At 36.4% G+C, this 21,128-nt stretch overlaps 1 protein-coding gene across 5 annotated transcripts in view; it reads right to left on the reverse strand.

Annotated features, from left to right (window-relative positions):
* Nucleotides 1-19,188, reverse strand: part of LOC121381023 (vesicular glutamate transporter 2-like) — a 33,014-nt gene extending 13,826 nt beyond the window's left edge. The window contains exons 1-6 of one of the 5 annotated variants that reach the window (XM_041510102.1): nucleotides 18,956-19,186; nucleotides 18,112-18,442; nucleotides 4,878-4,996; nucleotides 3,651-3,768; nucleotides 2,551-2,638; nucleotides 1,106-1,192 (exon numbers count right to left, since the gene is read on the reverse strand). In XM_041510102.1, coding sequence (XP_041366036.1) covers nucleotides 1,106-1,192; nucleotides 2,551-2,638; nucleotides 3,651-3,768; nucleotides 4,878-4,996; nucleotides 18,112-18,351 — 652 coding nt within the window. In that variant the 5' untranslated portion in view covers nucleotides 18,352-18,442; nucleotides 18,956-19,186. Of the gene's footprint in view, nucleotides 1-1,105; nucleotides 1,193-2,550; nucleotides 2,639-3,650; nucleotides 3,769-4,877; nucleotides 4,997-18,111 lie in introns of all 5 variants that reach the window. The other 4 variants (XM_041510101.1, XM_041510103.1, XM_041510104.1 and 1 more) reach the window with 4 other exon arrangements.
* Nucleotides 19,189-21,128: the final 1,940 nt, after the last annotated feature.

Consider the following 21,128-nt stretch of genomic DNA (forward strand, 5'->3'; position numbering starts at 1 on the left):
ATTTTCATGTCTAACATATAGTTATTTTGACACTTGCCAGTTGGTCACTACTGGAGCTAACTGCAGGGGCGTTGGAAGCGGTACGGCGGCCGTACCAACTTTCGGACCCTGAACGTTTTTTTCTCTCTTCCTATGGCGCTCGCATAGTATATTTCTTATCATATACATTGCTTTCATGGTAGTACCAACGTTTAATTGTTTCCGACGCTCCTGAACAGTAAAATGAATGAATGAATGTCTAACGACAATATATTGGCTATTTGGTGTCAAACTCATAAGGTAAAGCGTAAATAAAGTGTCTAGTTGCTAAAGAACTTTAAAGAAGTTTTACATTTTTGTTGTTCATTTTAATTACATTTTATTACAGATTAAAGGTCAAACATGATGTGCAGCTATGGGTATTACGATATCAAAATCGTATCTCCGCATAGAGTCGAAAAGATGTTGGGTAAAGTTGTGATTGCTTCCATGATTCATTACCAAGTGCTCGTCCTTAGGAGGACCGCCATTCCCCTGAGAGATACGTAATATGCATTTTTAACCCTCTTGCATCATCCGTAGGAGGAATGCCACTCCCAAAACTAGTCGAGAAAACCCAAACTTGCACAGGATAGAGCTCAGTGGAATATATACAGCTGAGATGGCACGCACTCGTGCATCACTGTAAAAACAGTGATGATATAAGGTGTTAGCGAAAGATGAACATATCCTGCCCCACCTGTGGCACTCGTCATAAGCACGGCCTACAGCCATCAAATCCCTAGTTGAAATGTACAGGACTTTCACCACAAAGATGAAAAGACATGTACAAGGTCAAACTATTGTATTGCATCAGACAACGTTTTATGTCATAGTTTTTTTCTGAAATAGTATCTTTATGAAAAATATTTGTTTACCAAAAACGAAACTGTTTACAAGACAGCCCTAATTATTATTCCCAGTTTTTTAAATGCTTACCATTCAAGTAGAAGATATACTGCCAGCCAATGAAATGCGTAATATTTATTTCTGAAATAGTATTTTTAAGAAAAATATGTGTTTACCAAAAAACGAAACTGTTTACAAGACAGACCTAATTATTATTCCCAGTTTTTCAAATGCTTACCATTCAAGTAGAAGATGTACTGCCAGCCAATGAAATGCGTGATTAAACCTGCTGCCGGAAATCCCAGAACAGCCCCGAAATAGGCACCTGGTAATTAAGTTAACAGATGGTACACATAAGAAAACAAATTGTACAGAAAATAATGAGATGACAATGAGTGTGCAGAAAAAGGCGATTAAAATAATACTTTAGCAGACGAAGCCATTAGATAACAAATTTGCATAGAAAGGAACGCCAGTTTACACTTTGTATTATTAGTATTATTTTTTAGATTAGAAATGTTTGAATGGTCAGAATGTAATAGCAACTCTTTTTACAAAAAAGACACCTGAATAACACACATTTAACAAATAAGGAAGGGCTGATTAACAAAACATATATAACAAAATGACTGAATTACAATACAAACCCCGACATATTTGTATATTAAACAAACAAAATATATTAGACAAATGGTATACAGATAATACGACGATAATTATTAGTTTAGACGAAATTTGTAAATTAAAAAGTACAAATTAAACAACTGTCATGTTGTAGAAACAAGAATGCGACTAGATAACAGACGTTTATAGGTAAAATTGAGACAAACAAATTTTTTAAAGACAACAAAGTAATTCGGGACAAACGTAAACAAATAACAAAGTACGTGTAATTAGAGTGGACAAGACTTATAAATATACCAAAACAATTCAATTAGGCTGATGTTATGCAGATGGAAGGAAGGAAGGAAATGTTTTATTTAACGACGCACTCAACACAATTCATTTACGGTTATATGGCGTCGGATGTTATGCAGATAAAACTACACTGGACAAAATTTATCAACAAAAAAACAATTTAAATAGAAATACTTAAAGAGATGACAAAGCAGTTAGATCAGAAAAGGTTTAAAGTAGACAAACTAGCACTCAAAGCAAAGCGATTCAACTAGTCTAAATATGTATGCATGAATAAGACATCTAGATTGGAAAACGTGTATAGACAAAAAAAGTAGTCAACACTTATCAGATAAAATAGCAATTACGTTGTCAAATGAAAAAAAAAGCAGTCAACTTAAACAACGTTTTACAGATGAAAAAAGCAATAATTAGATTAGTAAAAACCTTTATAGAAAATAAATACTCTTAGAATAGACAAACTTGTACACATAAAAAAAAAAACTTTTACAGATCTATAAAAAAGCAGTTACATTGAAAATAACAGAGCACATTGATTAAACACGATACAGAGACTGGATAAACATTTACAAATAAAAACTATTAAATGTGAAAATCTTCTGTTGATAAAGAAAATAAACTAGATGTAATGATGAAAAAGAAGTAATTAAAATAGACAAATCTGTACAGATAATAAAACATTATTTAGAAAAGACAATAGTCCGCATACCATACAATCGAGAAACAGATACCAAAATAAAGTCGATTGTTAAGATAGAACATTACCTGTGAGAACTGTGGAGCCTGTCCGGCCTCGTTCCTGTGGTGTCGACCAGTGACGTAAAATACCATAACACGCAGGGTACAGTAAACCCTGAATAACACAGTGCAACATCATTAACATCATCATCATCATCATCATTATCATCTTCATAAACGAGATACAATAAATCCTGAATAACACAATATCATCACCATCATCATCATCATCATCATCATCATCATCATCATCATCATCACCACCACCACCACCATCATCATCATCACCACCACAATCATCATATTCATAAACAACATACAATAAATCCGGAATAACACAATATCATCATCATCATCATCATCATCACCACCACCACCACCATCATCATCTAAATAAACAAGATATATTAAACCATGAATAACACAACATCGTCATCATCATTATCATCATCATCATCATCATCATCATCACCACCATCATCTAAATAAGCGAGATACAGTAAACCCTAAATAACAACATCATCTTCATAATAATAATAATAATAATAATAATAATAATAATAATCATAATCATAATCATAATCATAATCATAAAATAATTAATAACAAATATAGTTGATATTGCAGCTTTAATATAAGTCCAAACAGTTCCAACTTTAAGTCAAACCGTAAGCCGCCATCTTGTGATCAAGTCTGGTGCTTATAAAACGTTTAGAGTCTAGACTCAAGACTAATAGAGTCTGAGACAACGACAAAGTGCATGCGTGTGACGTCATTAGAGATTGAGTCTGGACTCTTAAAAGTTTTATAGGCACGGGCCCTGATAGTAAAATTATGGAAGACGATAAGATTGAAACAAATTGTTTATAGAGAAAACAACGCGAGCGGATTGACGGAATAATTGGTTAAGGAGTTTTAATTTGTTTGAAAAAACTATTGTTATTATTAGCTGTTACACTTTTCAGAATGCCCCACGGATTACCACAAACTTCTTTTTCTTTTACCAAAGTATTAAAAAGCATATCGCCCGTCAGAATGGTTTCAGGAAATATGTACTATTTCACCCCTTAGCATCTTCAGTAATTATGGATATTTCCTGAGTGATTACGACATCATTATACATATACCTCGCTGAGACCCTGAAGAAATCTGACAATACATGTGAAGGTGTAGCTCACGTCTTTGATGGCCGTAGGAAGGAGAAGATTCAGCGCGCTAGACAGCAAGATACTTCCACCATATAATCTGAAATAACAGTACTGTAGTGAACTAAGCACGAGGGGCATAAGCGTACGAGACTTTTGGGTATTGCTGGAGAAAATCCTCAAATTCGGGCAAAAACAATTGAAATATTCGGGCACAAGATGCTAAACTGAGGCCTTTGTACCATGCATTTTCATCATTCTACCCGCAAAATTAGTTGTAACTCGTATACAAATGCGTTGTGATTCGCATGCAACCCTATATAGTTGTTTGGCAGTGATGCCTGATGCTAAAAAAACGTTGTTATCCAGATTCGGGCATTTCCCTTTAATTCGGGCAAAACCAGCCTGTCCCTTTCAAAAATAGGTGCCCGTACGCCTATGATGAGAGAAGTAGAGAGAATATTTCCCCTTCTCGTTACCCACATGTCATCTTTAGAAGTGAGCTAGAGAAAACTCTATAGGCCGACTTATCGTCGGTGGTTCAAATACTTAATGCTTCAACCTTGAACTGCGCATAGATAAACTCGATTTACACAGAACCGTCCATCATGTCGGTAACGATTTAATGTCAAAAAACATTCTCTTTAAACAGATTTTGAGCAGACACCAAGCCGAATCGTTAACGTCAAATGGAAAGTTCTGTTGAACCTCTCAAACTAAATGTGTACCGTCAGTCAAAGTTGAAAAGTTGAAAACTAGGCCTATATATTATTGTTTGAATCCTTTTCATTTCAAATTATTTTCGTGCTTATATCCAATTAAGGTTCAAGCACGCTGTCCAAGACACACACCTCAGCTATCTGGGCTGTCTGTCCAGGACAGTGAGTTAGTTGTTAGTTGTTACTGGTTAGTGAGAGAGAAGAGGGTGTAGTGGTCTTACCCTTTGAGTCGTTAAAACTCACTTTGGGTGTGAGCCAGTACCGGGCTGCGAACCCAGTACCTACCAGCCTTATGTCTGATGGCTTAACCACGACAATGACCCTTCCCATAGTTATTTTACACTGTGCAATCAGTCAAGTCATTACTGAAAGCTTGTAACTGTTTACCTCCACATTACTATACTGACAGGTCCCATGAAATGTGTCCCATTGTGTCAAATTTTGGAGCCAGCCCTGAATCTACCACAGACTTAACTCTTACAATACTTACCTATAACTTGGAAGTTTAGTTGCTAGGTAACCACCGGGTATATGGGTAATGAGGTATCCAATGTAGAAAATACTGTGAAGGAATCCAATCATACGGGTATTCCATCTTACACGTGGAAGCTGAAATGATTAAATGGGTCATAAGCTGATAGACATTGAAGCATGCGTGATCGTGCAGTGGCTGTATGTGATCTGGGTTAAGGATGGAAGATACTTGGCGGATAGTCCAGTACCAGAATCAACCCGGACTATATAGCTCAGTTATCAACAGCCTCTCTCTGTCTCCCTCTCTGTCTCGCTCTGTCTGTATGTCTCTGTCTGTCTGTCTGTCTGTCTCTCTGTCTCTCTCTCTCTCTCTCTCTCTCTCTCTCTCTCTCTCTGTATGTGCATCTCTCTATGTCTCTATTTGTCTCCCTCTGTGTCCCTCTCTGTGTCTCTGTCTGTCTCTCTCTGTTTCTGTCTGTGTGTGTCTCTCTCTCTCTCTCTCTCTCTCTCTCTCTCTCTCTCTCTCTCTCTCTCTCTCTCTCTCTCTCTCTCTGTCTGTCTCTTCTCTTCTTTCTCTATCGCTGGTTGTCTATCGTTGGTTGTCTATCTCTCTGTGTGTGTATGTCCTGGTCCTGTACAGACAGCCCTGAAAGGATGCCCTGAACCTCCATAAGTACAAAATTATCATCACTATTGCCGTTATCAACATTATCGTTACTATCATCACCATTGCCGTTATAATTTTCTCCATCACCATTACCATCACCATCACCATCATCATCACCATCATCAACGTCGTCATTATCATCATTATGATCAGCGGAATTAAAAGAAGACTATGTTGAGACAGTGAGTCAGTGCGATAGAAAAAGTCCGAATGCATGAGGTTTCGTGAAATTCGTGAAAAATGTTGTAGATCGGCATTTATTTTACGTTTATTAGTTCTTTACTGGGAAAATTTCCTCTTAACTAAGGTTTACATACAAAGGTTACACTGACAATTGTACCGTATTTGTTTTCTGTTGTGTTGTGTTGTATTGTATTTGTGTTGTGTTGTGTTGTTTTGTATTATATTGTGTTGTATTGTATTTGTGTTGAATTGCGTTACGTTACGTAGCGCTGTATTGTACTACATATACTCTTGAATAGGGGACGTTTTGCATGCATGAGGGACCCCCAAATGTCCCTCCATATTTGGTGAGGGAACCACCTGGGCCATCATAAAAATCAGCATGGACATTCTGATTTCTGGCAATAATGAAGAAATTTGACCTTATATACAAAATCAACATAGTGAAAAAGTGACAAAAAATTGGGGGTTGCAGAAATTAAATTTGACATAACATAGCGAGATATCAATATATAATAGCTTTTTACACACCAAAACGAAGCTTGTAGTATCCCCTATAAGATAAAATAAAGACGTTTTAGATTAGATCAATAGAGGTCAAATTAAAGGTCATCATGGTCACTGGTACAACACTGTCTTCATCAGAATGACACAATGTCATATATTGTTATCAAAACCATCACATTATTTAATGATAAATTTGTCAGCTGCATATTCAGCTCCTTTGAGGTCCACTGGCTCCTTCCACCCCTTATTTGCTACCAGGCAACCACAATCCGGACAACCTTTCGTGTTCTTCGTTTTATACGGACATTATTTTGTTACGTAGATTCCTTGGAAAACTTTTAATATTATCCTTTGTTGCGCGGCATGTTGGAGGTAGATCAATGATAGTTTTCGTGTTATGTTGGAAAAGGAAGCACCTTAGTTTATAAAAAAAAAAATTGCAAGATGGTTCACATTTGAACACTCCAGATCAATACTATCATGTATCGAGATCTTTCCTAAAGTCATTCAAGTACATTAATTTTCAGGATTCACCTAAAGACCTGGGCCTTGTTTGACAAAGCGATCTTAGCCCTAAGACCACCTAAGTGCATAAGGTAGTTATGCACTTAAGGTGATCTTAGCCCTAAGATCGCTTCGTGGAACGGGGCCCTGCAGCTTAAGTTGAAAGCATGCTATTACTATCATAGCCAGTTAAATTATATACTTTCGTGAGGACCATGCAGAAATCTCACCCGACTTTAGTTCAGTTCCTAGAGGATGAACTGGATGTACTCCTAACACGAGCTCACACACAAAGTTCGTTCAGTTCACCATATTAGAAGTTTGCCCAATACTGTAAGGTTAACACAAGCACATCCATATCATTGGATACAGGGAACATTTTATTCGGTATCGCGTCACAATTTTCAGAGATCGCTACTAAATTTTAAAACATAAAGAAGTAGTTGCTAATCAATTTTCAATTGACTAGAAATATCACTAATCAAGATTTTTTAAAAACAAAATGTTCCCTGAGGATAGCTACACTACCCTGGCTGAACCGGAAATAACTACATGGAAGGCACGAGGAATAAATAATAAGATTTATTCTTTATACTTAAAATATTACATCGGCATCCTTGATGTCAACATGTGGTAATGGCATGGGATTGTTGTTCAATAAGGACATACATGGTTCTACATTGGAAATACTAGTTCCCCTAATCACTATATCTTTATTGGCGATACGGTTGTCCACGATAAAATTCTGGAGCAACTTGTTGGATGATGCCCAGAACAGGTAATTTCGTCTCATCATTCAAATATTCACAAATGTCTTAAATGATATCAGCTGTATTTGTATGAGGAATCTCGTCACATCAGAAATGATGAATCTGTCCTCATTTTCCCATTAGACAGGTGACAAATAGTCTGCCATTTAAATTCCTTTCTAATTCATGCACAATGGACCTTTCACCGGCTGTGCACCCATTCATGTGAATGATTTGACACTTTCTGTGCATCATCAAACACAATGGTCAAACAATTGAAGTTATGCCGGAATTTCATTACGAAAAACCTCCAACACAGATATAGTCATTAGTGGAACTGTCTTTTTCAGGGAGTTTAATGTAGAATCATGTATGGCCATATTGAACAATATCAATTCCATGGTATTACATCTTGACATAGATATTGAAGAAACAGATGTAAGACTAAGTCCTCATGCCTTCAATGTAGTTAACTGCGGTTCAACCTGGGTAGTGTTGCTATCCAATGATACCTATGTACTTTTGTTAGCCTTATATTATTGGACAGACCTCTAATATGATGGACTGCAAGAACTGTTTTTGGAATACAACCAGGTACATTCCTGTCCATGCTTTATCAAGTTGCGTCAGATATTTGTACAAGGTTCAAGCTGCATTTAGCTGGCTGTGAGAGTACTAGCAAAGTTGCAACTAAATCTACGGATCTAAAGGCGAATTTCAAGTAAAAGGAAGAACTAAGGTATTTTCTTTTTCGCCATAGCAACAGAACTATCATTGATCTTAGGTTTGCACAGTATTATCGGTGCACCGATATATTATGATTTAGAGGTCAAGTAATACAAATTACGATACATCCTACCTGTAACAATACACTGTGTAATTACTGTATTTCATGTCCATTGTCAGTCAGAAGCCCCAATCTCTTAGATTCGACTTGGTGTTATTCAATAAGCTTTAGTTCACTGAAGTGATCCACATATTTCATGTTTCACATAATACACTTAAACTTGTACATCATGGATTTTTAGATTTTGTTACACGCCTTCCTTAAAATCGGTTGAAGATGCTGTAAATAATACATTATGATACGCATCGTGATGCAAGCAATCCACAATCTGATTAAAATTAGATCTACTGGTTAATAGTAGCTAATTTTAATTAGATTGAGGCAAGCCGTATCGTTATATATCGCGATATGTCATTTTATCCTGCAGCCAGTGTTCCTACTGGCCTGTTATGATGACCTGTTAAAGCAAAGTCATAACAGTATACTAGCATGTTATGACTTTTGACGTCACGTACAAAGGGAACTACTTTTCCACCCACAGATATCATTCAAATAACAGGACACAAGAATATACAGTCAATAAATAATTACAGCGCTATCACTGAACAACAACAGGAAGAATATTCAAAAGTGATATCTGGCGCGAATCCACGTGATTCTGGCTGTCAGCTTGTGTCTCAAACAGTGAAATGTACAAGTACAGTAACTAGCCTTGATTCAGGCCACAACTCGGCTGACAGCTTGTTCAACTTCAACTTCAACTTCTTTATTCACATAAAGACCACCAACGGTGGTACATGTGCCAAGGTGGATGGTGGCAATATACATGTATAACATACTGTACATACATATAATATATACTGCTACAAATAATAAACTTAATTACTGTTGATCTCTAAATTTTGTCATTATAAGACTAACAAATTTACTAAGTTTTCGTAATCTTGACAGCCGTTTCTCTTGCAACAACATAGAAAACTTATAGAAGTTTGGTCGTGTTATAAATTCTTTTTTTTTTAAATAATTTTCTTTCTGTCAAAAATGCAGGACATTCAAACAAAGCATGATATTCATCTCCTACACACTCATTCTGGCATAATGTACAATATCTTTCCAAGTAAGGGATGTTACTCCAACGACCTCGTTCTACAGGTAATAAGTGGTTACCAGTTCGAAATTTAAGCAACGGAAGTGATACAGTTTTTGGCAGAAATATGTAAAATTCTTGATTAAATTCCGGTTTTATACAATTATAGATTTTACCTTTTGAGGTATTTAACTTATTACTATTCCATTCTTGGCGAAATTGATCTTTAAGTCTTGTTTCTATTAAAGATATCAACCATCCCTTACTTGAGAAACCTTGTTGTTGCCACAAAAAACTCAGCCCACAATTATCTAAAATACGTTTAACATTATCTAACCAAGGAGACATATATCCGTTACAATACTTATATAATAAATTGTGTTCGAATGCATGTTTGTTAAAACAGTGATAAAATACTTATCCACTCCAAAATTTGTTGGGTTGCAGGATAAAGATAATAACCAGTTAATGACGGTTGATATCGGCTTTATCCTGTTCAGGACGAATGGGAAATTTCGCTCGGCAAGCCTCGCGGAATTTCCCATTCTTACCTTCACAGGATAAAGCCGATATCAAGCGTCATTAACTAGTTATTCTCATCTTACATTGTCTGCCTCCAACGAGCCATGCAACACATAACCATACATTAAGGATGTTCTATGAATTCTATCAACAGTCACTAATGACACTATTCCTGATCCATCCCCCGGCCTCGGTGGCGTCGTGGTTAGGCCATCGGTCGACAGGCTGGTAGGTATTGGGTTCGGATCCCAGTCGAGGCATGGGATTTTTAATCCAGATACCGACTCCAAACCCTGAATGAGTGCTCCGCAAGGCTCAATGGGTAGGTGTAAACCACTTGCACCGACCAGTAATCCATAACTGGTTCAACAAAGGCCATGGTTTGTGCTATCCTGCCTGTGGGGAGCGCAAATAAAAGATCCCTTGCTGCCAATCGGAAAGAGTAGCCCATATAGTGGCGACAGCGGGTTTCCTCTCAAAATATGTGTGGTCCATAACCATATGTCTGACGCTATATAACCGTAAATAAAATGTGTTGAGTGCGTCGTTAAATAAAACATTTCTTTCTTTCTTTATTCATGATCCAAGTGCTTTGGATTCTTCTGAATTACCAACGACTGTAACAAAAATGTATGATGTTCTGTCATTCTGATGAATAAAAACAACCTAAGTGTTGCTACTTGGTGACCTTTGACCCCATATCCAACCCTGAAGATCAGCTAGGGTTATGGACGTTTCTCTGACACCCCTTTACTTTTTAACAGTAGTAGATGATAATATTTTACCAAATGGAACATTATTCCTTCAAGTTCTGGAAAGTTCCAATGTTCTGCCGTTTTACCGAAAATCGAGTAATGTTTGTATTTTGGTCAAAAGTTCAATGCCTGCCAGGTTATTACATTTTTCAAAGGTGTCACCTTTCAGAAAAAAAACACGTCCATGTTTATTCCGAGCTTTTGTGGGTCCATTACAACTTGGGGGGGGGGGGGGGGAGATCGTAATTTAAAGGCACCATGCTGATGACATCATAATGTGACCTCTGTTGACCTTGAATATTATCCAGTCCAAACCAGTTAATTGTATCTTATAGGGGACTCTACTAGCTTCATTTTGGTAGGTAAAATGCTATGATATATTGATATTTTGCCAAGTTGTATCAAATATAGTTTGCCCCTAACCTAATTTTCGGTTGCTTTTTCACCATGTTAATTTTGTAAATAATGTCAAATTTATATCACTTATTGCCAGGAATCAGAATGTCCACCCTGATTTTTATGATAGCCCAGGTTGTCCCTTTACCAAATATGGAGGGCGATTTAGGTGACCTCTCATACATGCAAAAAGTGCCCAGCTCCAAGACTAATAGTAAATAAGCATGTTAAGAGGAGTTTCGAAAATCAATAACTGCGTTTAACGGCGTTTGGGTTAAATAATATTCCACATTGCATGATTTTGTTTTCTACTGCCCCCATCCTAGTTGTTGTTTGTTTTTTTTGTTGTTATTTTGTTTGTTTGTTTGTTTGTTGTTGTTTTTGTTGGGTTTTGTTTTTGGGGCGGGGTGGGGGGTTGTAGTTTTTTAAAGTTAGGTTAGGTTAGGTGCGTTCTAGTACAGTTGGCAATAAGGTTGTTGTATTATATACAAATTCTGTCTTGCCGTGTCGAATGTACCGAAGCTGATACATTGCATGACAGGTAAAAACTAAAACAATCACGAACCATGAACACAGCCATGCATAATACCTTCCGTCTTTATTACGATCCATGAAATTTACCATATCAGCATTATGCACCATCTGGGTAGTAACTGCTGTATTATTATATTATTTTATAGGATCACAAAAATACCGGTTTTACATGACTGGTGATTCATAATACAGTGTCACAGTTTTTTAAACGTGAATAGTGGAAAGAGTATGTAAAGAGTAGTTAAAAAGATGCATGATCCAAAAATTAATATTAAAAAATAATATTCCATTAAGTCGCAGACGCTAGTAACAATGGACACCAAGTTTAGTTAAATCTACAAACCTGTAACACATTTGGATAAAGTTACAACAGAGTGAAACAAGAGTCTGTGACTGTGAAATACCTTTTTAAAAACCCAGATTAGAACTCCGACTCCATAACCGTTTCTTTTCAGATACACGTGCGTTTATAAAAATATAAAAACTGCATTTTGTGATATTAAAAACACCAGGATGACTAGAAAACACTTATGTAAATGAATAATCTAAACAACAAAATCTCAGTAATGATTGACTTCAGTTATCATACGGCTCTAATAGTGAAAAATATGCCTTAGTGTTTAAAAACTAGCGTCTGTCACTTTAAGAAGCTACATGCAATCTACTGTACATACTGAAAACGATGGTCGATTGTCCCACAATCTTCCTTACTTCTTTAAAAGTATTTTTAAGAACATTTCGAGATTTATTTATTAAGTTCTTCTATTGTGAACTAGTCCGCACGGCCGCTAATTGACTTTCATAGAGAGAGAGAGAGAGAGAGAGAGAGAGAGAGAGAGAGAGAGAGAGAGAGAGAGAGAGAGAGAGAGAGAGAGAGAGAGAGGGTCCATATGGTTGTAGTCGGTGGATGCAACATGGGAATTTCAAACTATTGGGGAAGAGAACTTGAAAAAGTTAACAAATGTATTTCATTATATATAGAAAAAAAGAAGACTATGAGTTGTCGTAAAAGACGGTGGGCCGACTATCGTGATTGTAAATAGCTTTTCAGTGTTTAAAATAGTTCTTAATTAAAGTGTTTTTCAGCATGTACCATTTAAAAAATAAACTTTATTTCAAAGCGACAATTTGATCATTAATAAACAAGATAATAAACTTATTTATTGGTTTTGTGTACATTGTTAAAGTTCTCTGCTGCATACCTTTCCACCATTTAACTGTTATGGATTGTCCGATATATACATCACACTATATCAGAAACGATTTCACATGCAACATTACTGAATTCAAATAGATGGGTTTTTTTTTGGTTTTTTAGCGGAGATTAAAACTCAATTGTTGACGTGAAATGCAATGTCCTGTTGATTCTCTCTCCGAATGTGCACCGTGAATTGCGGTTTACATAGAGCAATCGGGCCTATATTTTATGTCATATTTATTTGACACCCACGGGTCGTACGGAAAGGGTAAAGAGAACGCTCAATACTAATTACAAGTATTAAGCGACAGATAAGCCATTTCTGAATACAGTCAAGAAAAGGAAAGAAATGTTTAATGTTTATTGCCAACTCTGTAATGTCGATTATCAGTCATTACGTATGTGTCAACCATATTAATATTGTAACATATGGTGCCAATACTGAAGCAGATGTGTTATCGTCTTAATTCGTAGAAATGGATCCTAAATCAGCTTTTTCATAGACCAGTGTTTTACCTAGTGCCCCCTTTGTCTCGCTGGAGAAGACCCTATATTACCCCACCCTGATTCTTGTTTTGACTGTCCGCCCCTTAATTATTTTAATCTAGGGCAGGGCAACACATATGAATTGGGACTTGACAGGTTTTAGATAAACCGTAATGTGGTTAACGAAAGGGCAATTCCGTGGTATCGGATGTACGTTTCAGACACTTTAGCCAAGCTATAAGAATGGAATAAAGTTTATATACTTTGATTACACTGGATATGCTAGCGACGAGTGTGATATGATTACAAATTTCACGAGATGAGATATAATTCATATTTGAGCAAACAAAAACAAAATAAAAACTGAAATTTTCTATTTATTATATAACTTTTGGCAATTTACCTTTATTTTTAAAATGCCAGGAGCATTCTCATCTATCACCCTCTGCCCATCATTCTCATTATCTTAATATAAAAAACTTTCCAATTTCTCCTACGATTTTAAGACTTATGTGACATGCTGTTTGATGCTTATGTGGAGCACAACCAAAGAAGCATAAGCATAGGAGACCTTGTGTGTGTGTGTGTGTGTGTAGGGGGGGGGGGGGGGGGGGGGGGATCAGTGGGTCGTCCCAACCTCAGTACTAGAGCAAATCTTCGCATTCAGGCAAAACCGATGGAGACATTCGGGTAAAATGAGCTGGCACAAAAACATTTCACTAATTATTATGTATTTCCATCATTTGTCTTACAATATTCACTGTAATCCATGTATAACTGTTTGGTAGTAATTCAAATATGAATAAATGTTGTTATCCAGATTTGATCATTCGGATAAAGTAAGCCTCGCCCTGTACATTACAAATATGGTAATCTATACAATCGCTGCTTGAACGACTGTATAAGTAATGATTTTACAATGGTAGAAGTATAAAGACCGGAAATGAAAACACGAACATGTTTACGTTATATAATGAATACGTGTATAGTGTATATAATAACACTAACAGCTGATACATAATTATTATTTCAAGTGGTAGTACAAACGTATTTATATAATTGCATAATTTTTATATAATGTCTTCAGAAATGTGCTATTTGTCTCACTCTTCGTAACATACGTACATGACACATGTTTCTTAAACACATGTTATATTTTCAGTCTTGACAACTACACAACAATAAAAGACTAGAATTCCTCGGAATTAAATATCTCACTGACCTTAAATTTATTCCATATCGTTCATAATTGCATTAAGAGATGTTCATCAAAGGCAAATTAATTAGATTTTTAAAGTTTTATTTAATAAATTTCCAATTGCTTTAAAAGCTTCCAGATGAACAGAGACACAGCAATAAATCGAGTTTCAATGATCCAGGACTTATAACTTGTAAAAGTTTGACATAAATGCGAAAACTTGATATAAATGCGAAAACTTAACATTGAATTAAATGCTAATTAATAGTATTTATATTAAAAATTAAAACTTGAAAATATCTCTTTAAATATGCCTTGGGATAAACATAAATAGGCGCAGCTTCAAACCAAGTTTCATTGATGAGGATGTTTAGGTTTTGAGAAATAAAGCTGAACGTAAATTTAACATTTGAGCTAAATGAAAACGTTGACGCCGACGTCGCTGGAAACGTAATACCTATATCTTATTTTTTATCTACGTAATTACAAGACAAAAAATAATTTTCTCATGGTATATTTACTCTAAAACATGATATTCTGTTATTTTGCATCATTTCTGATACAAGTTTCCATAAAACCACTTCTAGTGATTTGATAAAACCAAACATTAGAAAATTCTAGGGTGTCCATGAAATACGTGCCCTATATAACATTCGCAATGGATTTCGCAGAGCAGACCAACATTTCATAACTTCAGAGATGATAAACTTGAAATAAAAAATGGTTTAAAAAGAATAGCAGAAGGGTTCACCGTGACTAAAATGTTCAGCCTTGACTCCCTAACTAAGTTAGCAGAAGTGGAGATTTAAAAATGTAATAGTTTGGTATCGGACATACACAAGTAACACACATGTATAAACTATGGGTAAAAGTCGACTTGAATATAAATATTTATTTTATATATTACTAAATTTTTTCCTAAAATATTGCTGCATTCACGATTGATGCATTAGTTGCATTATAAGTGATTAAAACACATCTTTTGAAAAAGGATTAATGTAATATTTGACATTAGTGATAATAACCTTTCATTTGATACCAAACTTGCCTCATTTGAATGAGTGTTTAAAAATGACCTATTGGTTTACCTGACCACGGAATGAGTGTTTAAAAATGACCTATTGATTTACCTGACCACGGAATTGCCCGAACACAATACTCTATTTAAAATTAAGGAGCGGATTTTTTTTACCAAGCTTAGCAAAATCTGTTGAATTAAATTCAGACATAAGGTAAGAAAAGTGTACGTTATTCAAATATACGGTAATGGGTATTACTTTGCAATCATATAGCCGTTCAAAAAGTTCATCACTAAATTAAGGTTATCATCTCTTAACTTACGGCAAAATAGAAATCGATACCACAAACAAGGGTATCGTATATCGTATCCATAAACGTACTTCCAGCCAGAGCTCCACAACTGGTGGAACAAAGGCCGTGGTATGTACTATCCTGTCTGTGGGATGGTGCATATAAAATATCCCTTGCTGCTAATCGAAAAGTGTGGCGATAGCGGGTTTTCTCTCTCAGTATCTGTGTGGTCCTTAACCATATGTCTGACGCTATATATAACCGTAAAATAAAATGTGTTGAGTGCGTCGTTAAAGAATTTCCTTCCTATAAACGTACTAGACAGGGGCAATGCTGGGACAAATCCTCAAATTCTGGTGAAAACGCTAAATATATTCGAGGAAAATGAGCTGGCCTGAAACCTTTTCACCACGTATTTCCATCATTCTACCCACAATATTAGTTGTAAATCAGGTTAAAATGCTTAGTGATTCGTTTGCACATTATAGATCTGTTTGGCGGTAATGCTAATATAAATAAATGTTGTTATCCAGATTCGGGCATTTTTTTTTAATTGAGGCAAACATCGGTCTACCCCCTCCCTCTTAAAACTTGGAGCCCGTACGCTTATAGTCGTATCGTCAGCAGTAGTATCTATTTGGCAATTCATGTTAAAACAGTTATTTCTGAATATAATGGTAACTACATTGCATATGCATGTTATAAGTGTATGTGTCTGTATTACCTATTTCTATAGATGCTATATTGTTTATCTAATGTATTGATGGACTATTATTATTATATATACGTATACATAAACACATGAATATGTGTGTATATATGTTGCGTTGATATATTTGTAGCTTTAATCAATAAAAGAATTAGAATTAACATATACTACGACTAGGTAAGTGTTAATTGGGGATTGCAGTGAAGTGACAGGGATGGGGGTGGCAGTGAGAGCAGAAAGGAAAACACTATTTGCTTGACAACACGTCATCCCTTTTTAAACTAATTTGGTGTCTGGCATATGGTTAAATATGTCGACACGTGGCCCACAGAGATTGTAACAGAGAACCCATCGTAGACATATAAGTTCTCCTACCGAAAATGCAACAAATGATTTCTTATTATGAACTCTCCCATATGTTTACTGTTGACAAAAACTATAAGGGGACACACACAGGCGTACGGGGTGGAGGTCTTAGATGATGTTTGCCCGACTTAAAGGAAACTGCCCGAATCTGGATAACAACATTTATTCATATTAGCATTACTACCAAACAGCTATACAGGGTTGCAAATGAATCCCTTCGCATTTTTACATGGATTACAATTAACATTGCGAGTAGAATGCTGGAAAAGCCTTCGAATATCTCTATCGTTTTGCTCCAGCAAATGATGTATGAATGATGTAACCAGATTAATTAATATACTTCAGACTCCGATTATCAATTCTTTATCATCCGTGAGAGTTTACAGCTCATCAGTTGATATACATATATCACAATTTTCAGGCATATGTGTTGTTTATTTACCTCTAAGGGCTTTCAATTGTGTGGATAATGTTTATTTTCATTACTTCCGCGACAACATCCATTTTGTTGTTGGTCGGTTGATTCAGAAGGCGCTGACAGGGCAAACTATATTCAGCAATACAGATTTTACCGTTATTTATACTGCTTACATGCAAACCCGTGTATTGTATGTCATCCTGGTGTTTATAGTAGCTCAGCATTTATTTTATGCGACCCCATCCAAACAAACTAAAAAACAAAATCAAACCAAACAACCAACAAAACCAAACACCCAACAAACCCCATAAACCCCAACCTAACCCAGGAAATAGGTTCAATGACTATCAGACGCTTTTGACGCCGTGGTATGTGGTATCTTGTCTGTAAGATAGTGCATATTAAGGATGCCTTGCAACCTGTAGCAGGTTTCCTCTCTAAAACTATACGTCAAAATTACCAAATGTTTGAAATCAAATACATGTAGCCAATAATTGATAAATCAATGTACTCTATTCAGTGTGTGTCGTTAAAAAAAAACAAAAAAATCTTTTACACCCAGTACTTGCTGTTTTAATTCATGCTGTACACAATGCCATCATGCCGGTCTCGGAGGCTCAGTGGTTAAACCATCGGACTACAGGCTGGTAGGTACAGAGTTCACAACCCGGTACCGGCTCCAACCCAGTGTAAGGCCACTACACCATCTTCTCTCTCACTAAATACTAACAAACTAACAACTAACCCACTGTCCTGGACAGACAGCCCAGATAGCTGAGGTGTGTGCTCAGGACAGCGTGCTTGAACCTTAATTGGATATAAGCACGAAAATAAGTTGAAATGAAAAACAAAACGAAAAAAACAAAAACTTACATTGGCACTAGCTTCTGCTGTTCCCACTTTGAGGTGAGACGTTTCATCCAGGATGGTGATGACAGTAAACCCGACGTTGGTCCTCATGGCGTTGACGGTTATCATCCCAACACACGCCAAGCCCAACACGATGTACCGGACAGGGCAGCAGCGGCGCCATCCATCTAGACAAGAATACACACCAGACTCCTTGGAATTGGATTTCTCAGACAACTCACTTTTATCTTTAGAGTCTGCCATCGTGTTCGCTTTCTTCTAAAGTTCCTTGTTTTTGGTTTCACTCATTGGTACATCAAGATCTCTTCAGCTCTCTCAGGTTTTGGAAAATTATCTTAAAGATCGTTTTTAAATTTCATTTTATCTTTCTGTTGCTGGTATAGAGATTGGTATAGTTTTTCTTTTTCTCGTTTATTATTATTATTATTATTATTATTAGTTTATTTATTATTATTTATTATTATTATTTTATTTATTTTTGGTATATTTTTTTTTGGGGGGGGGAGGGGGCTTCTTTAATTCTTTAATTGATTGTCTTTTGTTTTTATATTATATTAAATAACAATTATCACGCCTCTCAAAAAAAGAAAGAAATTATGAAATAATTACTGAAGGCTGTCTAAAGACTGAATAAATGCCGAACAAGCACAAACAAAACAAAACGCTAATCTTGACAGAAGTAAAGTATTATTAACCTTTAAGCTGAATTCGTTATTGGCATTCGGTTAAGTTCCATTCCTAACAAAACGCTAATCTTGACAGAAGTAAAGTATTATTAACCTTTAAGCTGAATTCGTTATTGGCATTCGGTTAAGTTCCATTCCTAACATAAAACTATTCTATTTACCTGACACATGGGTAACAACACATATCAGTTTTATCCTTACTCTTTTCGATCTTTTTCCAAACACAGTGTATCACATATATAGTACTTCTCCACAGTCACATATTCATTAGATGTTAGACCTACCCATTACTTATCGTAATACTAAAGGTATAGTCCAATATGCACTACATCTATATGCAAATTATATGTTCCTGGCTTATCCAGTTATAAAAATGAAAACCTGACGCATCTACAACGAAAGCCGACAAATGTCATTATCGGGCAACATGTGTTACCGGCGTACAGTGTCTACGGCATTTTAATGTTGTGCGTTCCACACTGCGATCGATAATAAATTAGTGGCTATTGTTAATGCATATTATACACGATTTTATTAAATAGAAAATATAAAGGATAGCTTATTTGAACTACATTTAGTTAAAAAGGAGAATATGGGCGATTTAATTAGAATTACGAACGGTTATAGTGGGTTAGTAGGTGTTAACTTAAAGGCGTAACCCTAGTTTCAACCCGTGAAAATGGACACTTAGTTTGGTCAAGATACAAACCTGTAACACATTTGGATAACGTTACAAGAGAGTGAAACAAGAGTCTTTGAAGTTGAAACGTTTAAATACCGTTAAAAATAGACTAAAACTACTCGACTTCATAACTGTTACTTCTTAGACGCACGTGCGTTTAAAAAAAAAAAAAAAAAAAATATTGTTTGGTATTAGAAACACCAGGATGACCAGAAAAGCTTTGTACGGAAATGGGTAAGCTAAACAATAAAATATAAGTAAAGTTTTATTTCAGTGATCATAAACGGCTCTAATAGTGAAAAATATGCCTTGGTGTTTAAAAACTAGGGTCTGTCCCTTTAACAGTTCATTGGAAATGCTAAAGTAATAAATGCTGTTCACTATGTACTAAAAATGCATGTAGGTTGCATAGGTAACCGAACAGTGGGTTGTTGAGCGGAACAAAAAATTTAGTTTGTTTTGTTGAACTACACCACTAGAGCACATTGATTTATTAATCACCAGCTACTTGATGACATAGTCAGCAGCAAGGGATATTTCATATGCACTTTCCCACAGACAGGCAAGCAAATACCACGGCGTTTGATATACAACCCCCCCCCCCCCCCCCAAAAAACAACAACAACACCCCCCACAACCCCCCCCCCCCCCCCCCCCCCCCCCCCCCCCCACACACACACACCCACACACACACAAAACAAAAACAAATCTTACAGAAACACAAGATATCACAATCTGGCTCCCTAAACTACCTCGCATAAATTAACTATGTGTACTAGTATTTATTCATTCACTGAACACTTGCTTTTCAGGAAGAAGACGTTTGTTTTGTTTAACGACACCACTAGAGCACATTAATTTATTAATCATCGGCTATTGGATGTCAAACATATGGTAATTTTTACACAGACATAGAGAGGAAACCCGCCACATTTTTTCCCTTTAGTAGCAAGGGATTTTTTATATGCACCATCCCACAGACAGGATAGCACATACCACGGCCTTTGATATACCAGTCGTGGTGCACTGGCTGGAACGAGAAATAGCCCAATGGGCCCACGGACAGGGATCGATCCCAAACCGACCGCGCATCAAGCGAGCGTTTTACCACTGGGCTACGTCCCGGCCCCTGCTTTTCAGGAGTATGCTTACTTCTGAGTTCGAATGAGAGTTAAAAAGTTAAAGTTATTAGATGTCAAACATTTTGTAATTTTGACATTTAATCTTAGAGAGGAAACCCGCTCGCGGTGCACTCACTGGAACGAGGAATATCCCAATGGGCCTACCGATGGGGATCAATCTCAGGCAGACCGCGCATCAGGTGAACGCTTTACAACTGAGCTACGTCCCGCCCCTCCCTCGAGTGAGAGGTTCAAATCTCGAGCACCCCATCCTTGGATCTACGTCGGCTCACACACTCTAATGACATAACTAGCCTCAGTTGCTGAGACTCCCAGACGGGCTATTTTAACAGTTTGTCAAACCCGCTATTGAGAGCACCTGCAGTATGCAACCATCTCACCTGTCTTAAGATTCCAGTTTATTATTTTGCCAAACCAAACTTTTCTGTATTATGTATACTCTCCAAAAAACGTTCTGTTGCACCACCAACTATTTGAAGATATGCATGACAAATAACATATAATTTTATT

This window comes from Gigantopelta aegis, chromosome 9, assembly GCF_016097555.1.
Source record: "Gigantopelta aegis isolate Gae_Host chromosome 9, Gae_host_genome, whole genome shotgun sequence".
NCBI lineage: Eukaryota > Metazoa > Mollusca > Gastropoda > Neomphalida > Peltospiridae > Gigantopelta > Gigantopelta aegis.